Here is a 17,867-nt window from a genome sequence, read left to right on the forward strand (position 1 = left end):
AATTTTCAATTTCTTCCAAAAAAAAAAAAAAAACCCTAAACTTCATCTTGTGGTGTAATTAATATCTCATCAAAACTAAACCCAAAATAAAATTATGAGTTGACTTTAATGAAAACCAAGTTAAAATATTCAAGATAAAACCTTACCTATGTTCAGAGAGGGGTAAACGACGAAGAGACTGTGAGGAAAAGGTGAAGAGGGAGGTGAACAACAGGGTGGCTGGCTGAAGGAGAGGCTGCAAGGCGGAGCGAGAAGGAGAGAGGCGAACAACAAAAATCTTGATGAAGGAGACGACTGCGTGCGATTGAGGAAGAGGTTGAAGGAGAGGTGCATGCAAAGTGGAGCAGAATAGAACGAAGAGGAAGATGTACGGCTTGGGCTTTTCTTAGTTTAAGTTATATATATATATATATATATATATATTAATATGACTTATAACCGGGTCGGGTCGGGTGACCCCTATTAGTCCAACCCGGCTACCCGACCCAAAATTTAATTTTTTTCATTTTTTCAACCCAACGTAAAATCTAACCAAACTCAACCCTTACGATTTGGATTGGGTAAGTCGGGTTGGTCGGGTTATCAGTTTTTTTTTAACACCTGTAGTAAAAAAGCGTTAAGTAATCTCATATATTTGACGCTTTTTACCTGTCAAGTAAACTGACCTTACTTGACGCTTAAAAACAGTTAAGTATATCTTCCTTATTAGACATTGGATTACTTGACACATTTAAAAGCGTCAAGTAAATCTTTACTTGACAGTTTTGAAGCGTCAAGTAAAGTCAGTTTTGTAGTAGTGCAACTCGATTCTAAGTCCGAAGAATAGCGAGTCAACGCTAGTGGTAGTCCCGGCTTTGATTTCGTGAGGAGATTGTGAAAAGCACGTGAGGAGAATACAAGATAAGGATAAAAGAAAACCTCCACTAGTAGAAAAGTAGTCTACAACGACAGTTATTTACTGTCGTAAACGAAATTCACGACAGTTATTTTCAGTCATAGAAGCGGGAGTCATGGAAAGTCCTTCGATGACAATTTTTAAAAACTGTCGCAATAAGTTATTTTATGACGTGAAATAAATGTCGTTAATCAGAATTCAACGACGTCAAATAACTGTCATATTTTATTTTATGACAACAAATAACTATCATCATTTGTGTATTAACGACGGTTAAATAAATGTCGCGAATTCATTTATTGTGACATTTTTTAATTGTCATGAATATGTTAATCGCGACAGTTTTTTTGTATAAAAATGTCATTGTTTTGCTATTGACGACATTTTTTTCTGTCACATATAGGGCAATCGTGACAATTTATTTTATTAAACAACTGTCATCGTTTTCGGATTGACAACAATTAATAACTGTCACAAATTCATTTATTACGTCATTTATTTTCTGTTGCAAATTTCTCAATTTACTACAGTTTTTTCCTGTTCTCCTTGTCGCTCCACCATTACACGAACCATTTGAATGACAATAATGTAGCTGAGAATGACAATTTTGAATTTATAATATTGACACCCATATAGAAAAAAGTAGCTAACACTTTAATATATATACGATATAATACAATTTATAATATTCATACATTTCCAATCAAGTGTCAACAATTTACAATCCCAACCCTTAATCAAAATATATTTTAAATACCATTAGAATACATCTAACAAGATTTTCTGCAGAAGCATAAACGACCAACCGAGAATGTTCGTCTCTGAAAATATTCTTTGAAAGAAAACTCATGAAGTTGTCGACTCCTGTTGAACCTACAAAGACAACATGATTAATATGTATGAGTGTAAAAGTACAGAAGGTTTGCCTTCATGTTGCCATTGATAGAATTAGCTGCTTGGCTTGCCATTTCTTTCCCTGTTTCCACATGACAACAAGATATTTATCAGTACCCTCAACGGATAACAATTAACATCAAAGTAATTTTCTCTTAACAAGATAATCAACATTTTAAATACAAATTTCATCACCCACGTAAAGGAAATTTTTAACAGCTATCAAGATCGCACATTAGTGTAAAATTTCATCACCAACATTTCCTTTAACAACCTTTGAATAATATCACCACATTACAAAGAACAATAACTCATTCATCAAAGATTCAAATCAAAATCTCAAGTGTCTTTTCTTTCTCATTCAAAAAAATCTAAACTTTTCACTAATATATGAAATATTTCATATCTTTCCTCCCATAATAAGACATATATTATTAACATACTTACTTCATCAGATGAAATGTCAAGGATACCTTCTTTTTAAGTTTGGACCTTAGCTTTCATTCTGTTGTTTGAATTCATTTGGCCCCTAAATTTTGCACATGTCATTGACCTCCTATAGACATATATATTAATACATATTGTACAAATAGGTCAGAAGTTAATACTCTCAATGATGTAAGATTGAAACAAGACAATAGTGAGATTATAGGAAAATAACTAGATTGCCAAAAATTTTGTGAGAACATTTTCGGCCCTTCATTTCAACCCCCCTCAGCCTTATGCATAATTGGATATGAAGCAACAAAGTAGATTCATATTCTAAAACTACAAATAATGCTTACCTAACAATTAAACGCATCTGCAAGGCACCCTAACCCCCAGCCTTATGCATAATAATTGGATATGAAGCAACAAAGTAGATTCAGATTCTAAAACTACAAATAATGCTTACCTGACAATTAAACGCATCCGCAAGACACAGTTGCATTCTAATGATTCCAATGCAAAATAATTCAAAATCGTCAAGGCATCAAACATGAAAAAACAAATTTGTTACCTGCTCAATAAGTGAAACGGCAGGTGAGGTCGATGAGCGACGATAACCGATGACAGATGATTATGGAACTACAACCCACACTCACATCGTCACATCCCACACATGAGTTACTATTTACCAACTCAAAGAATTAACAAGAAGATCAAATGTCAAAACAAAGGTATCTTATAATGAACAAAAATGTTAAATATATATAACCCCAAACTGCAACTTTCCTTCCATTTGAAAACTTCATCACAATTCTACAATGTTTATAGGCTTTTGATGTACATATTGTTCTCAATTATGATCATAGTTGGATTATTATATTTATGTTTTATGTAGTTTAGGAGCTTCTGTAATCTCCAAGAACAATGTAAAGCCATTAAACAACATGGAGAAGAAAATAAATAAACACGTGACAAAAGAAAATAAAGTCAGACATTTTCTTCTTCAAAATTAAAATTTATTATATGTGAATCAAAAAAATTAAGAGAAATAATTTCAGTCCATATGAATCAAAGATATTATTCCTAAGTTTGATAAGACTGGTGATGAAACCTTTCAACCTTAAGAAAGATATCATGCTCTTTCAACCTTAAGAGAGATTAACATTAAAAATTATGGATTATTTTCTTTTACGTAGCTAGCCCATTATTCTTAAGAATCTCTACAATTGTGACAACAGTAGTGATTGTTGTAATATTACAAAGAAGGATTGTCCAGGTAGTACAATTACTCAAACCATAAACAAAACGAGAATCAATAAAAGTATAACTTTGAAGTCATTTAAACTAATATCAATAAAAACTAATCCAATTCTCCCAAATTACTCAACTTACCAAATAAGATTTTGCATGCAAATCAATTCACAAGTAAACAAAAAAAAAAAAAAAAAGTTTGTAGACCATAGCTCTTAGAAAGCTCTTAATGACAATAATTAAAAGCTAGGAATTGATAATTCAGGTAATGGAAAACAATAAAGAATCAGACAAAAATATATAGGGATAAGTTAGACTTATTGAATTGGTGAGATTATCATGAGTTGCAGCCAAATTTGTCCAGTCACGCAAATAAGAAGCTGCACCTGGGTTGGAACGTACACATTTATTATTAAATTAAGTTAGCATGCATAGTCAAGTAAAACTTTAGGCTTCTTATATCCTAGACTAATACTAACATTTTTGAAAAAACTAAATACAACAAGGTATTGTTGTGAATAACGAAATTACAACAAGTCTTATCACTAACCAAATATCAATCACTTGTTTGGTACGTAGCTTCATCATTACAGTAGATCGATCGATTATTAGTGCAAGACCTAATAAAAACACAATAATTTTCAAGAGTTACAAACTAGGTTCAACACTTTGTAAGAGATTAAAATGATCAAGTGAAGCTTGAGAACAAAAAAACTAAAGAGAGTAATACACCACCAACTAAATAAAACACTATCATGTAATATACTCTATGTAAAAGAGGTTGCTAAAAAGTGTTTAAGAGACACTATCGCTTATACCTAGTGATATGAAAAACCAAAAGTTTGAAAATAGATTATCATCAAGAAAGTTTTTCTATTTTTAATGGCAAATACTCATGTTTAATTTAATTTAACTTCCTAAATTGTATATCTCATTCAATTAGAAGCAATAAGTTAGGTTATACAACAATTTACTCTCAAGTTAGTAACAAATTAGTCTTGTAATTTCAAATTTAGAACAATTCAGTTCATACCGTAACAAATGTTCAAACCTGTGTCATGGCCAATGATATGGTTGGGATGGCCGCATCCGTATCCTGATAATTAATTCTTTGAGGCAAATCAAGATAACAATCATAGATGTTGTACAGTTATGTAAGAGTTTTGAATAAGATTAAATGTAGAAACTATGAATTATGAATGCAATAGTTTCTTCATTTGTTTCTTGAAGAATAATACCAAATTCTTGTTGTTCCTTTTACTAGATTTTTACCATTCTTTTTGTGTGAAGTAAAGTTCTTTAAAGAAAGAAAGTAGAAGGGTATTTTTAATATACAAGACAATTAGGTTTTTACAAGATTCATTAGAATCTCATCAAGATCAACATATACAACCCTTTGACCAAAAAGAGAAAATATATATAAAAAAAGACACAACTACTAATATTTTTGCATCTTAAACTAACATCACATTCATTCATACCTAGATATACAAACACCTTAAAAACTGGATTTTTTTTTTGAGGAATTTCATCAAACACATGGTGGGCAAATTCAAATTTGGTAAGGCCATAAAAACTTTCCAATAGCAAATGCCCTTTTCCCTCAAGGGTACCATAAAAACAGAGTCTATATTGTTTCATAAGCAAATCCAACATACCTTCCTCCATAAAAAAAAATTCTTCACTCGCTCCTTCCAAAGAGAAAATTAATGTGAAAGCAAAGACATTTTGTGAGGGTTTTGAGTGAAGAGACGGGCATGAGGGGGCGGTGGCGGTGACGACACCGGGAGATGGTCGGATGAAGGTGGTCGGATGTAGATGGTCGGATGGAGATGGCCTTGTTCGTATGAGGGTTTGGAAAAATGTTAAGGAACTTTAGATTTGGGGGAAAAGCTTTAATAGACTTTAATTTTCATTTAAAATTAATTTTATTTTAATAAATTAAATAAATTATTTATGTAACTTCTATGACATTAAATAACTGTCACGGAAACTGTTATCCGAAAAATTCCGTCTTTTCCCGCCAAAAACGCGGATTTTTACTTTTTGTGACAATTTTTTTTCCTCCCTTCTATTTTTTGATGTACACAACTGTCGTAGTATGTAGTTTTTGTTGTAGTGCTCACCTTTATTATTTTAGGATTTTCTATGCATGTTAATCACTAAACTTGTTTAGTTGAGTAAAATTTGATTCTAATTCCGCGCGCATGTCTACCATTTCCATCAGACATGAGTATTAAAAAGTTTAAAGTTTTGGGTGACTCAATGCTAGTAATACATCAAGTCAAGGAAGAATGGAAAACATGAGGTGCTAATAGGTGCCTTATAGCCAATACATTACAAAATTATCTCAAAATTTTGAGGAAATTCTATTTGACCATGTTCGTAGGGAGGATAATCGAATGAAACATGCATTAACCACCCTGGCAGTTATGTTTGATCTTAATTTTGAATGTGAACTTTATCCAATCCAAATTACTAAGTGAGATGCACCGACATATTGCATGAATTTTGAAAATGATAACAAATTATGATATTTTGACATAAAGCAGTACATAAAGTGTAGAGAATATCCATATGGAGCTTCAAAGAATGATAAGCGCATAATTAAAAGGTTGACCATTAACTTTTTCTTAAGTGGTGAAGTTTTTTATAAAAGAAACCATGATATGGTGCTCCTTCAGTGTGTTGATGTGAAAGAAGCAAAACAAATTATGACAAAAATTCATGAAAGAATATGAAATCATAATGGCTAGACAAATACTTATATCTAATTATTATTGGAGAACGATGAAATCAGACTGTATAAAATATGCAAGGGAATGTAAAACATGTCAAATTTATATGAATAAAATCCACGTAGCAGCATCTCCATTACATGTCTTGTCAGCACTCTGACCGTTTTCTTTGTGGGAAATCGATGTTATTTTGTCCATCTTTTTTATTTTTTATATTCATTTATTTACTTTACTTTATTTTTTTTATATAAAAGAATTTAATATTTCAATTTACTTTTTTGAAAAACAGACGAAAAAAGAAAAAATATAATAGAATCTCACGTTTCCTCTCTATTTTCCCTCAATCACCCCCTCTAAACACTTCCCCCAATTTTCTCTTCCACAATCTTTTTTCCCTCTACCTTAAATCACTTCCCCACTTCCTCTACCTTAAATCACTTCCCTTTCCCTTATACCCTCTCTGTAAAAACTACCACCTTATCCCATATAAAAAACAAAGGAAAAGCTTTTCTTGGGGAGACTTTTCTTCTAAGAGCGTTCACATTCTAGATTTTCCTTTTACTATAAAAAAAAAAAAATCGTTTTGATTAGTTGTTATCTAGGAGGGTTGAGAAGACAGGAAGATTTTTTTTCTCCATAATCAAGGTCTTCAAAGGTGTTTTCTCTTTCTTTTTTCCAATTGAATGATTCGGTGATTACTGCATTCGTCATATTAATTTTGTTTGGCCATTGTGGTTTCAAATTTATTAAGGTCAGATCGGTTTAGTGTGCTTTAAATTTTTTTATATTTAGGCCAATTTAACTACTGTAGTTGAGATTTGTGTGGGTTTAGATTCATTAGAATCACTCTATCTTTATTTGATTTGACATTATCATTATTTATTTGGCATCATGCGTTATTTGTTTGTCATTGTGCGTTATTTATTTGACATCTATCTTATTTATTGTATTATTTTATCTCATAGTATGTAGGCATATTATTTTATGTTACAACACGACTGTATATTATTTTATTAATTAGTTTCCTTGCATATTATTTTACTTCACAGTCTATCTTATTATTTTATTTCACAACTATTATTTTATTTCACAGCCTGTATACTATTTTTTTTTAAAAAAAATTTAAATATAAAAGTTTAAAACCAGGAAGAAAGAAGTAATACTTGTTACGAGTCTTATAACTTAAATTCCATTAATATATGAAATTTATTTATTTGAAATTTAATTAATACTTTGTTTTTAAAATTATAAACAATTTCATACTTTAAATATTTAAATGAGACTAAATAATGTTATCTATGAATTCACATAAAATTTTTCATTAGACACATATGATGAATATTAAAATATCAAAGTTTGGTATTTTAATATTTTTGAGGTGAATAAATAAAAAGAATCACTTTTTAAAACAAAAAACAAATAAACTTCATTTTTCTAATGGCTCTTATGTCACCCATGATTATCAATTCATGCTTAGATTTAATTTTCTTTGATGTGAATTGAAAACCATATGACATTTTAAAAAACCAAATAAAAAACTTTGTTTTGTAAACCCTTTTAATTTAGTTTAAAAGATAAATTTTGGTGACCATTTTTATGAGTGTTGTAGGGTGGTATCATATTTTCTATACATAACTGACTCCTGACAATTTGTGTACAGTTTATGTAGAGCATCTTTTTGGGTGACCAATAACACCTTAATATAGTTGATGGCGACTTCAAACCTATTTATTTTTAAAGATTATATAAAAGAGGACATTCTCTCAAATAAACAATTATCATTTAAGTATTGATCTTTTTATTATCATGGTAGTATTATTTATGAATGTTAAATTGAGATGAAACTGTATTTAAGAAGTCATGGTTACAAATCAACGTGAATAAAAAACATATGCTGAGTTCTAATTAATAGACCCAAATTTGTTAGAATGTATATATGTTTTTTTTCTTTGCATGGTTTGTGAATGTTTTAGGCATAGTGTAATTTCTTGTAAAGTGATTGAAAGATTGTGGAAGAAACAAATCAATTTTTTTTTAACACTGTTGCAGTTATAGTATATGTTTGTGTATAATTGTATCAAATTGTTTTAGTTATAGTGTATTTTTGTGTAGTTGTATGTAGATTTGTGGCATAAGGTAACTAAAATAAAATTGTATATATTTGTTATATCTGATTAGTTATATTTTTGTGTATTTATATTTGATTTTAGTAGATTGGAGAAGATGATAACTAAATTTTTATAGATAATTTTTTTATAACTTTCTTTGATTCAATAGGATGGGGAATAAGTTAAATCAAAACTTGTTGATAATGAACTAAATTGGAACACTTTATTATTGTTTTTTTTTTCATAATTGTTTTTCTATATTTGTGGATTAGTTAGATTTACGTTTAAGGGTCATTTCCATCTTTCACTAGTTGGTATTATAGGGTATTTTCGTCTTTTGGTAATTAATGTTTTCTATTTATAAAATTCAATTTGCTATTTTACTATTTTGAAACTTTTTGTTATTTACTTGAATGAACATTTTAAATTTGCTATTTTTCTTGTTAGCTCTAAGTAAAGGACAATATATGAGCTTGAGCGTGAACCAAAAGAGACTTAAACATACTTAAAAACTTAACTTGAAACTATGATCTTCCTAGGTGCTTTCAAATTAATTAAGATAAACAAATTAATCATAAAATCAAATTAAATGAACTATCAATCCCATCTTCTTCTGTCAATTACCATTTTCAAAAAATCATTAATTTTGTATGGATAATGGTTGATTAAAAAATAAAAGCATTTTGGAAGAGGTTAAGCTCAAATCGGAAGCTGAGTACTTGGGTTCAAATCTCTCGTAATCCCCCAATTTGCATATAAAAGGATAATAAAAAGAAAAAAGAAAAAAAACAATAACAATAACTAGTTGAGATTAATTCGGAAGAGTGAGATATAAAGAGGAGCATCCCACTTAATTGAAATATTTGAATATACATCTACAAACATATTGTATCATTTATTCAAAAGAAAATAATTAAAACAGAAAGTAAACTTCTTAAAAGAAAAGGAACAAAAAAAGAAAAAAAAATGTAAATCAACCATAATTCAAACTCACGTTTTTCCTTACTAACATTTAATACATTGATTGCATGTCTCATTGATGATTTGTATCCCTTGGGACACATAGACATGGTGGCTTGTCTCACAATTGAATTCACTTATTAATTCCTTTTCTTCCTTTCTTTCTTTTTTTCAAATAACCAAACATACAATTACACATATAAAACATTGGACTAAGCATTTATTTGACTAGTTTTTTATGGCCATCAAATTTAAAGTTTTTAAAAAAGTGAAGTGTGTTTACATAAAGATTAAATTTTCTTTTTTCATTTGGAGTCTATTTTATTGAGTTTAGAAACGTAACCAAACACACTATTACTTAATTACATAAACTGAAAAGAAAAATGACTTCCCTTTTCATGTTATTCATTCTTTGCTTGTCAATGTATGTTTCTATTAAATATGTATAAAATAGTTTTAAAAAGTTAGAAATGAAGCAGTTATAAAATAAAATAAGTTCAATATTAAATGTGGAAAAAAAAATTGTTGGATCCACTCTTCAGTCAGCACGTCAAGGTTGAAAGGCAAGCGCCTAACCTGACTTTAAACCTTAGTTAAATAGAGATGAGTATATTTTCAAGTGTTTAATTTATAAAAATAGGAGTATGTTTGAATTATTTATAAAAAATACTTTTTAAAAATACATTCTCTTTTAGTTAAACACTATTTTAAAATAAATTTAAATTTTTAACAAAAATACATTTTCTTTTAGTTAAACACTATTTTAAAATAAATTTAAATTTTAAACACGTGTTAGATTCTTTTATAAGTATTATAAACTTAATTTTGTATGGTTTGTCATATACCAAAAATGTTTATATTTAATTCAAATTACGATAAAGGACTATTAAACATTTGAATTAATTTAATAAATAAACACATATGTTTGATTTTTTTTAGAATGAAATATATTTTGAAATAAATCACAAACTATTTATTTTTTTAGAAATTTAAAATTAGAAATAAAACTCTAGACGTTAATTTTTTTTTTGTATTAAATTTTTTTAGGCAATTTTATTTTAAAAGCACAAATATTAAATTTATAATCATAAAAATTAGAATTAATCTCGAGCCAAGAAACATAATAATAATAATATTTTCTAAATACTATAATATCAATTAGATATAAGAAGGTGTGCAATTTAAAAACAACATCTAATTTGGTCTGAATTTTGCAGCAAAGGAGAAAATTATTTGGCTAGGTAAAAAACGAGGGGTGTTTTATTAATTTTACTATAACATGAAAATACATTTCCAAAAGTTACCAAATACCTTAAAAGTTTTTTAAAATGATTTTTAAAAAAAAATCCAAACAGACTCAACTGTTCCATAACTATTCAAACTAGGTTTTTTAAGTGTATTTTAATAACTTTTTATTAAAAATATATAAATAAAAATGAGTTTTTAAAAAATATATTTTTTTATTAGATCAATCAAACGGACTTATATTTCTTTTTTATTTTGTTATTTAGAGTTTAATGAGAACATGGCTAAACACCCTATATTACTCAATTTCATAAACCAAAAAGAAAAAACAACCTTATTATTCTCTTTTTTGTTATTTATTCTTCATTTGTCAATACATTTGTATCATAAACAAATTGGTATGAAGGTTACATATGCACGCCAATTTTTTTTAGTAATACGAGAATATCGTACTCTCCTCTTTCACAATATAAATTTATATACATAAATATTTGTGGACCCTATGCTAACATGGATCAATGAATTCCATCCTTTTTCATATAACAATGATGTCAAAATTTTTGTATTTCTATATTGAAAATCTTTTCTAATTGACACATGTTTTTTTGGATCCTTCTTAAATTTCCAATTTAAACGAAAAAACATAAGAAAGACCATCAAATTTCAAACTCCCATCACAGCTTCCACCTTTGATCTTCCTTCTCAATCCGCCATGGAATTCCACCTCCAACAAACCGATCTCTGGACTTCTATGGAAGAACAAACAAAAAGCATCGACTTACCACAAAACACCGCCGTATTACCCGATCCCATTCACTTTCCTAATTCTCCATCCAGGCCCTCCGTCCCAGCTCCATGGGCCATGTCCCCAGCACCTCCACCGTCCACAAACCATCAACATTTCATTTACCACTGCATAGCGTCGCTCCACCGGCCTGACGGCAACATACTGTCGATTGCAATGACAAAGGAGTTTATATTTGTGGGGTCCGAGAGTGGGCGGATTGAGTCGTGGAAGCTGCCGGAATGCACCGGAGTTGGGTTTATAAAGGCTAGGTCCGGTGAAGTTGGGGCAATGTTTGGGAGTGGGAGGATGGTGTTTAGTTGTCATGGGGATTATAGAGTTCGGATTTGGGAAGTGAAAATGGGAAACAAGAGATTGAAAGCAAAAAAAATTTCAACTTTACCATCAAAACGCTCTTTTTTGGTAGTGAGAAAGAGTAGCCGGCGGCTGCAATATCATACTGATTGTATATCTTGCCTGGCTTACAATGATGCTGATAAGCTTCTCTATACTGGTAACTATATTTCATTGGTATATCCTGTGTTTGATAACTATTTTAATTTTTTTGTTTTAGTTTTTCTGTTTTTACCTTTAAATTTTTAAAAATAAGAAATAAAATAGTTTAACAAATGGGGGTTGGGAAGTTTGAAAGATTAAGGTGGAGCAAAATTTAAGTTGGTTGGTTGGTTTTGATTTATTGGAAAAGGTTCGTGGGATAGCACAGTGAAAGCATGGAAGATCTCAGAAAATCGATGTGTGGATTCATTTATTGCTCATGAAGGCCATGTAAATGCAATCCTCATAAATCAAGAAGATGGCTGTGTTTTCACCTGCTCTTCTGATGGCTCTGTCAAGATTTGGAGAAGGGTTTTCGGAGAAAGCTCTCATATTTTAACCATGATTCTCAAGTTCCAACTCTCTCCAGTCAACGCCCTAGCTCTAAGCCTCTCATCCTTCTCCTCGTCATCGTCGCTGAAACCCTACAACTTTCTCTACTCTGGTTCTTCGGACGGCCTCATCAACTTCTGGGAGAAGGAGAGCTCCTCGAGTAGGTACGGTTAAATCACCACTCAACTTAATTAAGATTATTTAGGATTCCAGACAACATATTTTTGATAATCATCTTGAGAAAACTTGTAAACACTATTTTTAATCCGCTTATCCAATGTAGCTCAAAACTTAGAAACCTACAAACAATATATTTGTACCGGCTAAATTATTTCCAATTACTAGACAAATTTTATTAAGAAATGCCAAATATACAAGTTTAAGAAATTATTTAGAATGCAATTGATTTTTAATATTTTATGGAACGTTCTATTTTTTAAAATTTTTCTTAAATAAACTAATGTAAAATTCATAATTAAACTGAAAATGAAATAAGTATATAAATTTTAAAAAATAGGTTTGTCTAGCTTGTACGTATCTCTATGCATTATAGATAATTAGATAATTGCATAAATAGCAATTTGCGTGTAATGAAAATAAAATTGATTTTTTTAACCAAGTACTGTATAAGTTAATAGGGAATACAATAAGAATCAAATATTTCAGCTGAATTAACGTATTCCAAAGTGTTTTCAATTTTGTTTTCACTATATATATGTCAAATAAGGGATGCATATATATAGAATTAGATACGGCACCACCTAAATTATTACCATAAATTAAAATAAAGAAGACCAAAAAATAAAATCAGTTACATAAAACGGAACATAGTCCAACAATAAACACAAAATTAAAACTGTGCGGTTGTAAAGTATAATGAAAAGAGGAAAATAAACCCATTATGTTGACATAGGTACAACCATGGAGGGTTCTTACAAGGTCATCACTTTGGAGTTCTATGCTTAGTGGCAGTAAAAGATTTGATTCTGAGTGGTTCTGAAGACACGACCATAAGGGTTTGGAGAAGAGAAGAAATAGGGAATAATGAGTTTGTTCATTCGTGCATTTCAGTGATCGAGGGCCACCATGGACCAGTCCGGTGCTTGGCAGCGGCGACCGAGATGGATAATATGGGAAATATGTTGGTTTGCAGTGGTAGTTTGGATCAGACTTTCAAGGTATGGAGACTCAAGCTTTTTGCTCCACAGTCGTTGAAGAAGGAGATTGCTGAAATATGTGGGAATCATAATCCTGTTCTTTCTCCTTCTTGGGTGGAGAAGAGGAAGCTTCAGGGGGATGAATATTATTATTGTATCTAATTTTAATTATCGTCTCTTTAATTAATTATTACTTCAAATCCTATATATGTAGGAAAAATACAGTGGGCCGGGAACAATAATAATTAATTTTAAGATATTGTTTGAAACATTATATATTTTTTAAATATGGATGTCAATTAAAATATTGAGAGATTTCGAAAATTTGAAATCAGTGGAAATAGATAATTAGCTAAGAAAAGTTGATTGTGAATTCTAATTAGACTATATTAGATCATTTCTATAAATTAAGTCAATATTTAGGTGTACACATTCCAAAGGTGTGTAAATGTTGATGCCAAGAGCATAGTTTTTTAAGAAAATGGAAAAACAATTACAACGTCTAAAATTTAGAAAAAAAATTAAAGTGAAATAATGTTTATGAAAGTTTCAAATGGGAAAAGGAAAACAAACTCATATCAGTTCAATTTTTAAGGTATAATAATGTGAAATTTTAGTCAAATAAATTTTGGATGAGGTTAAAAATAAGGGGTTTTCTCTTTTGTGGCTTTTTTAATTTTAATTTCTTTATAAATAAAAGCTTTTTAGTTGAAAATAAAGTTACAAATTGAGAAAGTGGTGTGGCCATCTAATTCTTTTTGTTTGAAATTATTTAAAATTAATTCAATCGGTAGTTTGATTAATTTTTAAAAGTTTTGTAGGTAGTTTGGTTAAAGTAATTGAATCAATTACTTAGTCTAACTTGAGGCATACGTGGAACAATATATAACTTTTAAAAATGTGTCGTGATTGTTAAAAGCTTCATGTCATTTGAGATGAATCTTAACGTTAGTATTATTTTTAAATTAAAAAATTAACAATTTTGAATTTTTAGCGGAAGAAATTTTTTTTGGATATAAATAATTCAAAAATCTTATTGGTGTTGTACCTATGCTTATAAATCTTGAAATTTCAACAAAACAGAGGAAGAACAAAATAAAATAATTCTTCAAATTTGAAAAGGAATCTCAAATTTTTGTTGAAATTCAGCAAAAAAAAAATTCCAAAATTTTTTCCCGAAAATTTTGAAGCATGATCATTGTCCCCTACTTGCCCTTTTTAATTCTAAAATCAGTTAATTCTTTTAGATTTTGGTTGATTGAATGTTGTTATAATTATGCACATTCAAGGTTACCTTTCCCAATTGGTAATAAAAAAATTTACATAACCTAATTTCTTAAAGTTTTACATGAGAAAATGTGACAACTTAAAATGAGTACATAACCTAGAATTTAAGACCTATAGTATAGTCCCCTTTTACCTATTATAATGACAATTGTGAATGAAATAGTTCAAGATTGATATAAAGGACGTATTTTAATTTGGAACCTAGAAGATTTTTTTTTTCTGTATGATAAAAAAAGTCTGAAATAAATGAAATAAAAATAAGAACCAAATCAATAATATAACTAAATTTAAAATGGCTTTTCATTGGGTGAGAAAAGCTTGGGATTAGGATGTTTTCAAGAATAATACTCTATTTCATTCATATTTTATTAGAGGTATAAGCCAAGTTAAGGACTAAGAACAACACATTTAAGGAAGGAATAGACAGAATAATATCATAATAATATGTCCTAAAAATAGTTTAAATACATTAAAAAAATTGTATTTTATAAATAAACGGTGTAAATCAAATAAACTGTTCGAGTGTGTTTGGGGGAAGAGTTGGATTATGGAACCCAACCATTATGTAACTCAACCCATGTTTTGGGGAAAGGGTTATCATAACCCTAGTTTTACCTCGAACCTCTCCCCTCAACCCTTCTTCAACCCTTTCTCAACTCTTCCTCATTTATAATTAATTTATTTAAATTTAAATTTTTTTTTCTCATTTACAATTTATATACTTATGAGTTTGGTTAATTTTAATCTTTTTATTTTAAAAATACTTGTTTTTAAGTTATGAATTTGGTACAATTATATTATTAAAATTTTAATTTCTTCATTTACTATCGAATTAGATAATTTATTACACAATTAAAATTTTAATTTAATTACTTTCAATCAACTCTATGTTAGAATTCATATCAATATACTTGTGAAATTAAAATTTTGATATCAATTACAACCTTATTGTATTTTGTTTAATTAGCTTAATTATCTAAGGAATGTCGGTTCATTAAAAAATGGTACAATTTTAACAAACTACCATAAATTTATTACAACAAATGGCAAACTATAAGGACTATTTGATTAAATTAAAAATTTGTGGGGCTCTAATTTCAACAAACATATTATTTAGAGGTAGTTTATCTATATTTTGCCACTTTCATAATGTTATTTTGGTTATTAAATTAAGTTTGATTCAATTAACATAACAAATCTTTTGTTATAGAGATGGTAGGTTCATGCAATTTTTACCCAATAATTGTTGCAAAGTGACTAAAATAAATATTTTGAAAGTATATAGACTACAGTTAAAAAAAATAAAAATTAAAGTTGATATTTTAAAAGTGGCTGAAGAGAAGCCTGAAATTAGTTTTATTGTAATTTTCCACTAGAAAACAAAACTAGAACAGGTAAAAATCTTAATTGTTATTTTCTGTTTTCAAGGACTTCATATTTTCAATGGTTATTTGCACTTATTTACATGTTTATGGGTTGTGTGTCACATTTATAAAATCCAATTTATTGAAACGTAATGTATACTTACAAAATGTTGAAAATGAATGTCGTAGTGAAATAAATTAAAGCAAATTATTTTACAAAAACTAGGACGATTTGATAAATTAAATATACGAATTTTGTTATTGGATTTAGAATATGAATTTTTTTAAAAAAATTATTCGCACCTAACGACTACTTAAAAAATATTAAAAATGTACGTCTTATTTAAAGAAATTAAAAGAATTTTTTTAGAAAAACTAGGACGATTTGGTAAATTAAATATACGAAATTCGTGTAATGGATTTAGAATATGATTTTTTTAAAAAATATATATATTTGCACAAAGGTTGAAAATGAACATTGTATTTAAAGAAATTAAGGAAAATTATTTTACGAAAGCTATGACAATTTGGTAAATAAAATTTACGAAATTCGTGTATTGGATTTAAAATATGATTTTTTAAAAAACAAAAATTATTCACGCATAACTATTACTAAAAAGAGGTTGAAAATGAACGTCATATTTAAACCCTAAACCCTAAAGAAATTTAGGGCAAATTATTTTACGAAAATGAAGACAATTGAGTAAATTAAGTATAGAAATTTGTGTATCGAATTTATAATATGAATTTTTAAAAAAAAATTATAACAATACCTACATAACCCTTCCTCAAACATATCTGATCATAACAGTATCATAACCCTAAACCCACATAACTCTTTCCCCAAACACAACTTACCATAACACATCTTATCATAACAATTAGCTTCCTACATAACTCTTCCCTCAAGCACATCTTATTATCATTCTAAGTTTATCATAATATTAGGTTTATCATAACCTTAACTCCCTAACCCAACCCTTTTTCCAAACACACCCTTATAGTAATTTAAATGATATTTGAATGAAATTTGTGTAGTTTAAATGATGAATTAAATATATTGATTTAAGATGATAATCGGTGTCTCATTACCTGCTCGAATTAAATAATGAAATGTTCAAATTTATAACTTTTTAAGAGACCACCTCAAAGTTACAATTTCGTGTCTTTTGGATTTTTTTTATATTAGATTTGAAAACAATATAGTTGTTTAAGAAAATGAAGAAAATCGGATGTTTAGCAAATTTATTTTAAAAATAAAGTGAGAATATAAATGAAGGACAAAATTAGAGCTAAGTGTAAAATATTGATAGAAATAGACGTGAAAACATGACACTGTCACTGTGTCTCACACATTTATCGTGTACTGCTACACATTCATCGTCTTTTTCTCTTCTTCTGCAATTCTTTTAATTTTTTTTTTCAAAACGTTATTTGATTCAAGATCTACTTTAAAAAATAAATTCAAACTGTTATTTGATTGTTCCAAATATAAAATATTGTAAAAAAAAATCGTTGAGATATTGAATAGCCAAATCTAAGCGATCGTGTATCAAAATAGTCAACTCTAAACGATTGTGTTCCAAATATAAAAGATAATGTACCAAATCTAAATGATCGTTTTCAAAATATAAACGATCGTTTTCCAAATATAAATTATCATTTTTCAAATATAAACAATCATTTTCCAAATATAAACAAACGTTTTTCAAATATAAACAAGTACCAAAATTTAAAAAAGAAAAATTGTTGAGATTTGGCAACCCAAATTTAAACGATCATGTACTAAAAATTTGTGAAAAAAATCATTTAGATTTAGATTTGACAAATCTAAACAATTTGACAAATCTAAACAATTGTGTAGGAA

General features: G+C 28.6%; 1 protein-coding gene and 1 long non-coding RNA gene across 3 annotated transcripts; one reads left to right on the plus strand and one right to left on the minus strand.

Annotated features, from left to right (window-relative positions):
• Window positions 1-1,530: 1,530 nt before the first annotated feature.
• LOC116402650 lies at window positions 1,531-5,152 on the minus strand. The gene is made up of 4 exons (XR_004215114.1): window positions 5,128-5,152; window positions 4,020-4,089; window positions 2,263-3,855; window positions 1,531-1,871 (listed from the first exon to the last, which is right to left on the minus strand). It is a non-coding gene; the product is annotated as an uncharacterized LOC116402650 (long non-coding RNA).
• A 5,968-nt stretch (window positions 5,153-11,120) lies between these two features.
• LOC101206723 (protein JINGUBANG) lies at window positions 11,121-13,620 on the plus strand. 2 transcript variants are annotated; one of them, XM_031882131.1, is made up of 3 exons: window positions 11,121-11,818; window positions 12,011-12,356; window positions 13,264-13,373. In XM_031882131.1, the coding sequence occupies exons 1-3, from the start codon at window positions 11,233-11,235 to the stop codon at window positions 13,319-13,321; spliced, it is 990 nt and encodes a 329-aa protein (XP_031737991.1). In that variant the 5' UTR covers window positions 11,121-11,232; the 3' UTR covers window positions 13,322-13,373. The 2 variants fall into 2 exon arrangements, with proteins under 2 accessions (XP_031737991.1, XP_004151383.1); XM_004151335.3 differs by having other exon boundaries at window positions 11,122-11,818; window positions 13,106-13,620.
• The last annotated feature ends 4,247 nt before the right edge of the window (window positions 13,621-17,867 follow it).

Source organism: Cucumis sativus, chromosome 3 (genome assembly GCF_000004075.3).
Source record: "Cucumis sativus cultivar 9930 chromosome 3, Cucumber_9930_V3, whole genome shotgun sequence".
Taxonomy (NCBI): domain Eukaryota; kingdom Viridiplantae; phylum Streptophyta; class Magnoliopsida; order Cucurbitales; family Cucurbitaceae; genus Cucumis; species Cucumis sativus.

Bases quoted from the DNA above. Each gene is read 5' to 3' on its own strand.
- LOC101206723 (XM_004151335.3), top strand. From the start codon at position 11,233: ATGGAATTCCACCTCCAACAAACCGATCTCTGGACTTCTATGGAAGAA. The intron at 11,819-12,010 runs GTAACTATATTT...TTATTGGAAAAG, and splicing joins TGATAAGCTTCTCTATACTG to GTTCGTGGGATAGCACAGTG. The intron at 12,357-13,105 runs GTACGGTTAAAT...ATGTTGACATAG, and splicing joins AAGGAGAGCTCCTCGAGTAG to GTACAACCATGGAGGGTTCT.